Source organism: Alnus glutinosa, chromosome 9 (genome assembly GCF_958979055.1).
Source record: "Alnus glutinosa chromosome 9, dhAlnGlut1.1, whole genome shotgun sequence".
NCBI classification, from domain to species: domain Eukaryota; kingdom Viridiplantae; phylum Streptophyta; class Magnoliopsida; order Fagales; family Betulaceae; genus Alnus; species Alnus glutinosa.
The window spans coordinates 22,104,541-22,116,681 of record NC_084894.1 but is presented as its reverse complement, the minus strand read 5'-3'; the positions used below and the strand labels follow the sequence as shown (position 1 = coordinate 22,116,681).

The window sequence follows — 12,141 nt, the reverse complement described above, 5'->3', positions numbered from 1 at the left end:
TTTTATTTTTTCCTTTTTTTTTTTTTACCCCTGTCAAGATGCATATTTCCTCACTTCAACGTTTTTCATTTTTTTCTTGCCAAGTGTAAAATGGAAAAGTGAAAAATTCTTTTTTTTTTTTTTTTCCTGAGAGCTGTATTATTATTATTATTATTATTATTTTCCATTTTTTACCCCTGAAAGGACTCATATTTCCTCACTTTAACGCTTTTCATTTTTTTCTTGCCAGGGGTAAAACAAGAAAGTAAAAAAATTCATTGTAAAAAATGTGCGTATACATAAAGTACTCTAGAATGAACTATTTTCTTTTTCTTTTTTTCTTGTCAAGATGCGTATTTCATCACTTCATAACTTTTCATTTTTTTTTTCCATGTTAAGGGTAAAATGAAAAAGTGAAAAACCTATTTTTTTTTTAGACTTATACTCTTCGGACTTACGCACTATTCACAAAGACAATGTACAATGCACAAGAAAGAAAAAAAGTGAGCGGAGAGATTTTCATACATAGCCATTATCCGCTCGCATTTTCAACCCAATGTGACATGTCATTTCGATTTAATAATAATGGTCATACGGAACTGGAATTCCCAAATCTATATATTATAAGAGAGGAGGTCAACAATAAGGTGGTCGAAGAAGGTAGGATTATTTATCATGATTTATTTATTTTTTTTGTAAGTTAATTTAATTTGTCGTGATTCGTGTGCTGCTTTTGCAAGACATGGCGATGGCGGCGGCGGCTTCAAACAACACATGTACATCCCACTGTCTTTCGTCTACTGAAACAGGCCCCAGTTGGCTGTGGGCCCTATCCGTATCTTTTGGTCCCATTTTTCACTCATTGCTTACGTACACCTTTGCCCAAGCGCACACGGTGACGCTATCACCAAAATTGTATTCAATTCCAACTTCCCAAGTCAATGAGTAATTTACCACTATAAAAAAAAAAAAGTTCATAGATACAGATAGCACTATAGTGCTCAATTTGATATAATATATTAGCAAGTCGGCACTAATATATATATATATATATATAAAAGTGTTTAAAATTGTAATTTATTTTTTTTAAAAAAATAAAATTATCAAGTATCGAATTTGAATTGAAATTCTTATAAACACCTATAAAAAAGTCATCATCTATTTTGCTTCCTCCTTTGAAAAACAAATTTAAAATGTGCAAAGAATGCTTCTCAAGAGCTCGTGGCACTCTTGAATCAGATTTTTGGGTGATTGAATACCGTTTAATACCATCCTATTTATGCTTGTTTTTGTTGTTGTTGTTAATATATATATTCCTACAAAAAAAAAAAAAAAAAAAAAAATCCTGTTCTTTAGTACTTTTTCAAATAAAATTCTGTTAAGTATGTCTTGAGATTATTTATTTAGAAAGAGAGAGAGAGAGAGAGAGAGTACCTTTTAGGATTAACTAGTTCCCAAAGATATATATATATAGTGGTGTTATAATATTTTTGAGGGCTTTATTTGAGGTAGGCAGCCAGGAAGAGTTAATCTACCCATCAAACAGCTGATAAAGGGATCAATATAATCCCAAAGCATAGGTTTATCTTAAGGAATAGATAGAATGAAAACTTTGTTCCACACATGAAATTCTTTTGAATTTTTTCCTTAAAATATTTGTTTATTTGGGCCCAAAAACTAGATTTGGCCCTCATCAACATTTGGCTTACCCCTCATTCATGCTTTCACCGAAGGTAGCTAGCAATAATGTTTTGTCCTAGGTTGAGCTTGAATCTCGTGATAATCATATATAATTCTGAGCATGCCTATTCATATATAGATCCGTAAGGGTTTGATATGCTTGCAAAGGCTCTATTAGCACCAGTTGTGATGAGCCGTTCTTTCAAGTAAATTTTACTCAGGCCCGTCTGATTTTGCAGTTTCAAAATGTACGATTTCTAAATATGTAGTTAAGCGTCTCGATAAAATTTTGATTTGGCCTTTATCGTACATTTTCTGAAACGTACCACATTACCTGCAATTTTAAAAATGTAAATTTTTTTTAAGTTTACCGCTATTTTTTAAAAACACAATTTCAAACAAGATACTTTCTGCAATTTTGTTTAGAAAAACCGCATGTTTGACCTGCAAAATCGCGAGCCAAACGAACTCCAAATCCTATTGAACGCTCCTAACCATTAGATGGAACATTCTGTAAGCATTATATGGTTTAAATGTCATGGAAAAATTTCAATTTAACAATCAATTTTGACCGGATTATGTGTAAAAAGAAAGGTTTATCCCCTTACTTGCAAGGCCTTAAGCCTCCCCATTAGAACAGCGAATATTGACAAATTCTGTGCTTAATCAAATTTACATGAAATTCTTTTCTTAGTTGATATTCTCTTTACAAATCTAAATTATGTAAGCCTTTTGTATTTTCGATGAATTATCAGCTCTTAATCATTCATAATTTGAAGATTGCTCACTGCCTTCTGAATGCAGAGGTGCAAGTAGCTTCTGGAAAGGGAATGATCAGAAGCTGAGGGCCTTGGCCTCCCCAGTACACATCCCTCACCTGCATGGCATTGAATTATCAGAACTTGAAGACTTCAGAACAATAAAATATATTTTTACCATTAAAAAGAAAAATAAAAGAAAGAAAGACATTGAAGAAGGTAATTGCAACTCATTTCCAGCTTATCATGTGCACCAAGAATCGAAACAAAAACATTACATTGAAGAAAGTAAAAGACATAAGAAAAATAATCTCTCATTGCAGTTATTGAATGAGTCCCATGGCCATAATTGTGGAAATTATTTTTGAAGCACAAATCTCAAGCTCTCACCTGCTTGTCTCAGCCTGTCATCTTGTTTCTTCTTGAGTCTTACCCTGTAATACATGTATATCTAAGTAGTTTACTATTTAGGACTAAAACGAATCAATCTGACTTCCCCTTTATAATTTTAAGAAGGAGATCCTTGCCCAGAAGCTCTTTATAAATTAAAGACAACAATCTTTAACTAACTGAATCAAATACCAGAAATGGAAATTTAATCAAGGTGGAAACCTTCCAGACAAGTACAGAGACAGCTTATCTCTCAGATGTACACCCTTTATGTCGACGGTTCCACAAATCTGTTGGTGGTAACCCAAGTCATGGTCATGAGACAAAGGTACTTCATCCTGTGCCTCACCTTCCATGTCAATAACAATGTTATGAAGCAGGCAGCAAACGAGAATAATCCGCGGCAACCTATGTTTGTCGGGCCTCCACATCACTCCTTGAATGATTCTCCACATCTCTTTCAACCTCGCCAACGCCTTCTGTGCCACCATTTGAGTGGCATGATGCCGCCTATTGAATTCTTCCCTCGACTCCGGGAGTTCTTTTCCTTCATAGGGGATGACAAGATAGGGCAATAAAGGATAGCCTGAATCCCCAATTATGTATTCCCTTATTTCTGATCCTTCAGAGAGCTTTAAATTTTTCCCATTCAATCTCTCTCCTTTATCACAGAGTTTGTACACGTTTGAACTCTGAAGCACCAACCAATCCTTCATTTTTCCCGGCCATCCGGTGACTATGTCCCGAAACCTCATGTCTGGGTCCACAATTGCCTGCAGCACCATGCTGTGATTCTTCTCATGATCAAGCCATACATTACTTGTGGGGTCCGATTGAGGCAAACACATCATGATGTGGGTTGTGTCAATCACACCACAGCAATTAGGGAGGCCTCGTATTTTCTCAAATTTAGATTTTATTTCTGCCATTTCTGTTTCAGTGGAAGGCCATTTCAGGTGATGAAGCCCCCTTCCTTCCATGGCTTCCACAAACCGCCAGGTCACTTGGGAGACAGTAGAATGGTTAAGCCCAAATGAATCACCAACTGTCACTAGTGACTCACCAGAGCTCAGCCTTCTTAAAGCTACAGCTACTGAATCACATAGCGACATTGGCTTGCCATTTGCAAACACAAAATGTGCAGACTTAGCCATCATATCTTCCTTCACAAGTGAACATATGTAGTCAAAGGTTTTTCTGGATATCTTGAAAACAGATTCAAACCTATCTAAACCCTTCGATGGAGATTGAAGACCTGCAGTGAGAAGTGGAGCAGAGAAAATACCGACTAATGAGCTTTATAGGATTTATCGATATATTAAAAAGATCCAATACTATTTCAATCCTCTCCTATCAAGGAAAGTCACTTGGTAACAGAAGGCATACAAAACATATATATATACATAGACTATATAAAACAAAGAGTATAATTTTTGTTTCCTAAGGATACCGAAAGGGATTCTTGGAACTGAGGTTGACAAAAAATAAAAATATCAAACTGATTGAATGTGATGTAGCATAATCAATTTATGGATTATTTCACACATGATATATTTTGAGCTAGGAAAGCATACACGAAGACAACTAAGAAAAGGACATGATACTATTATTGAGTTATAACATAAAAGTATCTTTTTCACGCCACTCAGCAACTTAGTTGCCCATAACTTCATACAGAAGTAAACTTGCAGTTATAAGATTGACGGCTACTTTATACTAACCAAATTTCTATTAGTGAAATCATTTCAGCATATGCAAAACCCAATCCAACTTTGTCCAAAAACAAAGACATATACAGAAAGGATATTCGTAAGAATTTGCCAGTTCTTATGCTAGAGTGCTCTGGGGTTGAGGGGTCAATAGATGAGAAACAAACATCCATCTAAACAAGAATGTGTGATGCATGTTGAATGGAGTTTTCTTTTTTATCCCTTTTTCAGCAAAATGGGATTTTTCTCTAATTCTAAGCATGGAGGGAGAGATTTTTAGAAGGTCAATCTCAAAAGAATTAACAGCAATATTAAAGTTGTGACTGCCACATTTTGGCTGCTGACAACCAGAGATACAGAAATTCTACGGATGTATTTTATCCAAGCGTAGCTGGGTTTATAATGCCATGTATATTCCAGTTCCTATATACATGATGAATCTGAGCTATTAGCACTAACCAAGATTGTTCTAGGGCAGAGTTTTCAAATGAGAGGACTACCAGTCCTATTCTCCTTTCTTTTTTAATATGCACCTGTCCTATGTTCATTATCGTAAAGAAGGTTGAAAGGAGGAGAGAAGGGAAGAGGAGAAAATTTCAATTTGTAGTAACTCATAGTTTGATTCACAAGTGGGAGAAAAATGAAGCAAGAAGGAAAAAAATTTAAAAATTTCCAAAATTCTTTTCAGCAATTTTTTTGAGTGAAATTTCTCAAGTTAGGTACAACATTTTAGCAGAATTATGCTTAGTTTGCACAAACAAACAGATAAATTAATAAAGAAATAAATAAAAATTCAAGGAAAGAGAGAGAGATTGAGAAGGAACTCTCTCTCCCTTTCCCCTCTTTTTTTTTTTAATTAAAAAAAAAACAGTTTTTTTCACCTTTTCCTTCTTTATAAGTAACAAAGCAAATAAGAGTCATAAACCTATATATGCATTGGCACTTAGATCAAGGGACTTAAAACTATTGAAGGTAAATAAAAACAAACAATATAGAGTAGGAGCAATACAGAGTAGGAGGTAGCTTTTCTAGTCTATTGAGAAATGTGCTCAGAAAAAAAAGTGTCCCCAGAGATGTTTATCATTGCTTTGACATCTAGTTGACTCAACCAATGGACCTGGAAAAATTATCACGATCCCTAGTTTTCAGACATTTGGAATCATCAATAAGTGTGCTGAACCACTTGCATAAAACAATGGAGAATTTTGATTCTATGTTTAAATATAATTCATTAAAGCTTATGCAGTTCTACGTATAAATGTCCCATTGTGGGTATTCATTTGTTACTAATTTCTCAACTCATCAGCTTCATATAGCAGTTTGTCCTGTGTGCCTACTGTTTATGGTTCATTGAATGTTTAAAGGTTTTGGAACACCATAAGTTTCCCTTCAAGCAGAAACAAAATCAAAGCCATATATGCCTTGAAGTTCTTTTCAATCTTTACTTTCAGTGAATCCTTACAGCAATTTTAAGTTTCAAATTACCAAAAATGAAAAATGACATGGTACACTACTCCACTTGACCATCAGAACAAAGAAGTTGAAGTGTTTATTGTTACAAAGGTTACCAAAAGAATTTTAAGGAGAAGAACTAAATGGTACCTAAGTTTCAAAACTTAATGAGAACTGCAATTTTTACTCTAGGTGAAGGTTGATTGAGACCTCATAAATGAGTGGCCACTAACTGAATCCCAAACTAACATATCGCAAGTCTTATAGCAGCAATATACCACATAACATTCTCTAATCTCTAGAGCTTCATTGATCATATTCACTCACATTATGCATACATATATGCGACATCACTGCATGTAGACTATTTTAAATTTTATCTGAATCTACAGTCAAAACGGGAACGATTTTTTCTTGGTGTTTTGAAAGTTATCACTTATCAGCATGGAAATGAGGCAGTGCATACTGGTTACCATGGCATGTAATGATTTTATAAATATTACCAAAGAAACTGTGGTGAGAAAATATATTCAAAAGCAGAATCAGATTCTTGACAAATCAGAGTAAGCTAATTTCCAAATTTAGGCTACATGCACCTTTCAAATTATATCCATCATCAAATGTGACATATAAGACAGTTGCTCCTACTTGCCTCTTCCTGCCCTTACATGCACAATGAATGAGCATTTTCATCGACATTACGTTTTTCGAGATATAATCAGCAGGACTTCTAAGCCAGGAATGCATGAAAAATACAGGAATTTAATAGGGATGAGTAAAAAACTTCTAATACAGACACCAATAGCATGCACAAAGAAAACTATTATTGCAAATTTGGCTAGAACGACAACCTCATAACTGCATATAAATAGACCAATATCTAAAAGTCCAAGCAACCAGACAAGAAAATGAACAATCCAACCATCTCTACTGCACCAAAATAAGCTGAATTGATTTTTTGCACAAACTTTAAAGCATAAGAGATGAAAGAAAATTTCTTCAGCCAGTCTTAATATCCTTTTATGAGTCAAAATGAGCGTCCCTCCATGATTCAGATGTACCATTGTGTGACAAATCAATCATCTAAAAGTGGCACAACCTTACAAATGGTGAGAAAATTAAACATTGAAATCTGAAAATCAACCTCTAGTGTGTGCATGTGTGTATATAGAGTTGATTCTCAATTATATGATTTTTCATCTCTATTAACAATTAGGATAATCTATCGGCAACTTGGAAGGCAAATGTTACTCTATCTTCATCATAAGAAAATCTTCAATTAGGTCTAGTCATGCTTATGAACTAGTTACTGACTGCTTCTTTGTTTTTGAACTTAAGAGACAATGAAACTTTCAAAACTTCACCCCAATGATCTGATGCTTACACCTTTCATGGAAACTATCAATTTTCCACATCCCATTTCCAAATGATAAAAATGTCCTTTTTCTTTGGTTAAGTAAAAATCTATTTGACCAATATTTAATAGATCAATCCCAGATGTATCCTTGAATTTCCACCATAAGACCAACACATTGAAGAACAGGAACAAGCAAAGAGCTTAATGGAGCCTCTTATACCATTTTAATCTTCTCAACTATGTTAAATATGCCCTATGCAGAAAATCAACCATCATACGCTTAGGCAACAGGGCAGAAAAAAATCAATCGAAAAACTTGTGGGTGGTATAGTAAACAAAAACTTTCTCTTGCCTACATAAGCTATTGATTCATATTTTTGAACGTTTCCTTTTCTGGTTGTTATAATTGGCCTCTTTACAACCAGCTCCACCTTTTAGTAACATAGTGCCTATTGATTCTCCACTTCAAGTAACGATTAAAACAATTTTCACTTCCAACTCAAAAGGTAAACCATCTGAGAATTTTATTTTTCTTGTTAGATTCATTGGTATTGGTTTATCAAATTTCCTTAAAAAAAATAATAATCATAAAAGAAATCAATGGGGAAAAATGAAAAGAAAAAGCAACTTTACTTTTTAAACCCGCATATCATAGGCAGCGGATTTAATGGAAGCTGTGACTGCACTGAACATGTCTCCATAGCATTATGTAGTAGCTCTCCACAATATGAACAGTTCAGACTATTATCATCCAAATATGGGTTTCATTTTCATTTTGCTTTCTTTTTTCTTATAAGTAATTGAGATATCGTTAAAAGTGTAAGTCACTCCAAGTACACAAGGAGAATACAAGAGAAGCCACCTAACTAGTAGGAACAAAAAGAACAAGAAAATCATGATAACTAATCACCAAAGGAAAAACAAAAATACATGTCCAAAGATACAGGGTGTTGAAAAATAAAGACTTAATCTCCTCCAAAGTCCTCTCACGGTCCTCAAAACATCTTTAATTTCTTTCCCTCTAAAGACACCACAAAAGGTACAAAGGTACCAACTTCCACACAGCAGCACTCCGACTGCTACTGGTAGTCCACCAACAAGCATATAAGCCGACTATTCGTCTAGGCATAACCCAAGACAGCCCAAACTAACTGAAAAAAAATTCAACATTGCAGAAGCAACCTCACAATGAAGAATAAGATGATCCACAGACTCCTTATTCCTTTTACACATACAACACCTACTAACCACAATGGCACGCCGCTTCCAAAATTGTCTATGGTAAGAATCTTTCCTACGGCCGCCAACCTAGCTAAAAATGCCAACCTCATTGGAGACTTAGTCCTCCAAACATTTTTCTAGGGGAAGCGAAAACCATCATTACAACTTACGACACTATAAAATGATTTAACACCAAACAACCATCTTTTAGAAGGGACCCACCATAGCTTGTCCTCATCTTTCCGTCTCACTCTCCCTAAATACAATACACGGAAAAACGAGGTAAAGACATCTACCTCTCAATAATGAGCCGCTCTAGCAAATCTCACATTCCACTGAATGGGAGCTCTAGGAATTTCCACGTGATCTGTAACAAAAGCATCATTTGTGCACGCAATACCAAATAAACTTGAAAATGCTTTCTTAAGAACCATATCCCCACACTAGAGATCATGTCAAAATCTAACCTTGTAGCAATCTCCCACCTCAAATATAGTATGACTTGAAAAACTCCCCCAACCCCTCATAGTATTCTTTCATATACGCCCCAACTTGATCCCTAGAGCACCACCCTCCTCATGAACTTCCATATTTAGCATCCACCACCACTCTCCAGTCTCCACGAAGCCTTTCTCTCAAGCCCATAGTGCCAAAGCTATTTACCTAAGAGAGCATGATTGAACCTCAGCAAATTTGTAATCCTCAACCCTCCCTTAGAGATTGGCGTACAAACCTCGAACCAACTCACCAAATGATATTTGAACTTTTCGCCAAGCCCACCCCATAAGAAATCGCGTTGAAGCTTCTATATACGATTTGCAACACCCGAAGGAGAGGAAAGAGGGACATGAAATACATAGGTAAATTGGAAAGGGTACTCTTGATAAGGGTAAGCCTGCCACCCTTGGACAAATACAACATTTTCCAACTAGCCAACCGACGTTCTATCTTTTTAGTAACATCGTCCCATATATGCTTGGCCTTATGGGAAGTCCCAAATACTTCAAGAGCAGAGACGCAACCCCACAACCCAGAATCCTAGCCAACTCAGTCACATTATCAACATTTCCAACAGGAACCAATTCCGACTTGGCTAAGTTCGTCTTCAAACCCGACACAGCTTCAAAACATAAGAATAAGTCCCGTAGATATTTTCCTTTCTTATTTCAGGTAAAGTAAGATAATAAGTTATTCTCAAATTTCTTACCTATTCAAAATAAGTTATATACTTTGAGTCTCTGGCCGAGCCATTAGATAACATACCTAAAATTAAATGTACTGTAAAACATAAACATAATCCACAAGCATTATCCAACGACAAATATACCATTCTTGTCTTAAAGTTAATTACATGCTCATTAATTTATAATCTAGTCTTATCATTTCTTGCATTCTATAAGACAATGAAACCAGAATATTTGGTAAAGGGACGAGTTTAAAGTCAGATTAGGAATCCTTCTTATGTACATAATGTTCTCTAATATTTCAACTGTATAAGAAATAAAGCTTTACTCAATTGAATTAGACAAAATTAAATTCAACCCGTGAACCATCCATCAAATATAGATAGAAAGCTACATACCCATTATACCAAGAATGATCATCAAGAACAACATCAACATATCATAACTGAAAAAAAAAGGAAAAAAAACAAACAAACAAACAAAAAAACAAAACAAAGCAAAACAGTAGCAGAAAAACAATCATAATCTCAGAGAAGATATACCATTAAGTCTCCTTGAGAACTCATCCCACCAATCTAGAGGCCCCTCTTCAGGGGACCCAGAAGCAGAAGCATTTTCATCATGCTTCTTCTCCGTCTTTTTCCTCTTTCTGGAACCTCTTACAGGACCCATCAGCGGAAACAACCCAATCGAACCAAAACCCAGAAACCTACCTGCTTCAAGCAACCGTAATCAGGAAAAAAGCAAGAAAAAACTGTATAAGAATTCACAGAAAAGCCAATACCCATTCGTTATAACACAAAAACATTTACCGCAAGCACAGGAAGATCATGAAAGAATGATGAAAGAAGTAGTGGCTCTTAGCATGCAAAGAAGACTGTTAGTTACAGTGTGTCAATAGCTGTCTCTATGCGTAGGTCTGTGCAACTGTTTGAAGCATGCAAGAAAAGAAAGAGCTTGTTGAAATAGAGAAGCTATGCGTGGGTAACTGATGGAAAATCCAAGCAACACATGTGGTGGGTTTGGTGGCTGTTTAAGACAATGTGGCAAGCGAAGTGAGAGACATGGACATTGGTCCTTTGGCTGAGATACTCTTCTCTCACTTCGCACTTAAATTTCCCAGAGACAAGTCCAGCTTTAGAGGTTTGTTTTTTTTCTTTTTCTTTTTCTTTTTTGTGAGTAACTTTAGAGCTTTGCTTGATTTGTTTGAGTTTCCCTCAAATTTATTTAGGAAACCAAAGAACATTATTTCGTGCCAATATTAATGATAGAGTAAAAATTAAAACTCCAATTATATTTTGGATAAATAATGCTATTTTTTATATTTATTTTATTTCGGTTGACTTGACATGTTTTAAATGACTTTATTTTTTATTAGTTGATATAAAAGAATGGGATTTGATTCTTGTACAACACCAATACAACTGTACAACAACTCCTCACATGAGGGTGGGCCCCAGTATGTGGAACCCACCCTCATGTGAGGGATTATTGTACAGTTGTTGTATTGGTGTTGTAAATCTAACATTTTCCTAAAAGAATTACTTAAAATATTACATCATAATGTGCAAAATTAGTGTGATGAATATGACATTTATGTACCAAATAGTTGCAATTAAAAATTAAAATAACAAAAAAATCACTAATTTTTTTCTTTTGAATATTTTCTTTTTCATAAATGGTAAACAGAGGCTATGAATTTTTCGCACCAGTGGCCAATTTAATTTGGTTATCTTTGGATAATAAAATAGAAAATAAGAAAAGGTTGTTAATCAAAATAAGTAGGAATTATTTTTATCATATATTAAGATTAAACACACACAAAAAAAAAAAAAAAAAAAAAAGTGAGGTCATTTTGAGAGACAGAGAGAGAGAGAGAGAGGTAAAGATGAAAAGAAAGGGTGCTCAGAAAAAAATATAATAATAGTAATAAGGGAAGAGAAAAAGAAAGGACAATATTAAAGGGGACAACAAAGTAGGGAGAAAGTTGGACAGGTAGTTATCAAAATGAATATATTTTATTTGGATTATTAAATTAATATAATGACCTTAAAAAAAATTTTATTCAAAGAATTGGTTTCCAAAAAAGGTAGTATTAATAATTTCTTCTAACAAAATATGCTTGCACGCATCCAGATCAAATGTGTGCATTTGTCCAACAATTGCTTTGAATTATCTGACACACAAAAAATAAAAAAAATCAGTGTCCTTTTCCACAGTCATAGTTGTGCGCATGCACTACAGTAGATGGGCCAATACTTCTTTTTTCCCTTCTTCTTTTTTTTTTTTTTTTCTTTTTTCTTTTTTCTTTTTCTCCTAGATGTTTGGGAAAGTAAGATCTTGCCTTTGATTCTTGCAGTAGGTCTATAACAACATAAGATATAGGGAAAAATTACACAAAATTAGTTTAT

General features: G+C 34.6%; 1 protein-coding gene across 3 annotated transcripts; it reads right to left on the bottom strand.

Annotated features, from left to right (window-relative positions):
- Positions 1-2,303: 2,303 nt before the first annotated feature.
- LOC133877043 (protein ALP1-like) lies at positions 2,304-10,847 on the bottom strand. Of its 3 annotated transcripts, none has more exons than XM_062315272.1 (5): positions 10,543-10,847; positions 10,273-10,439; positions 3,030-4,062; positions 2,808-2,851; positions 2,304-2,536 (listed from the first exon to the last, which is right to left on the bottom strand). In XM_062315272.1, the coding sequence occupies exons 1-5, from the start codon at positions 10,560-10,562 to the stop codon at positions 2,418-2,420; spliced, it is 1,383 nt and encodes a 460-aa protein (XP_062171256.1). In that variant the 5' UTR covers positions 10,563-10,847; the 3' UTR covers positions 2,304-2,417. The 3 variants fall into 3 exon arrangements, with proteins under 3 accessions (XP_062171256.1, XP_062171257.1, XP_062171258.1); XM_062315273.1 differs by having other exon boundaries at positions 10,273-10,443; positions 10,543-10,846; XM_062315274.1 differs by lacking the exon at positions 2,808-2,851 and having other exon boundaries at positions 2,466-2,536; positions 10,543-10,845.
- Between the last annotated feature and the right edge of the window lie 1,294 nt (positions 10,848-12,141).

Coding starts and splice junctions, on each gene's coding strand:
- LOC133877043 (XM_062315272.1), bottom strand. CDS start 10,562: ATGATCTTCCTGTGCTTGCG. Junction 10,440..10,542: donor ATGATCTTCCTGTGCTTGCG/GTAAATGTTTTT, acceptor TGAAGCAGGTAG/GTTTCTGGGTTTTGGTTCGA. Junction 2,537..2,807: donor TGACAGGCTGAGACAAGCAG/GTGAGAGCTTGA, acceptor AATGCCATGCAG/GTGAGGGATGTGTACTGGGG.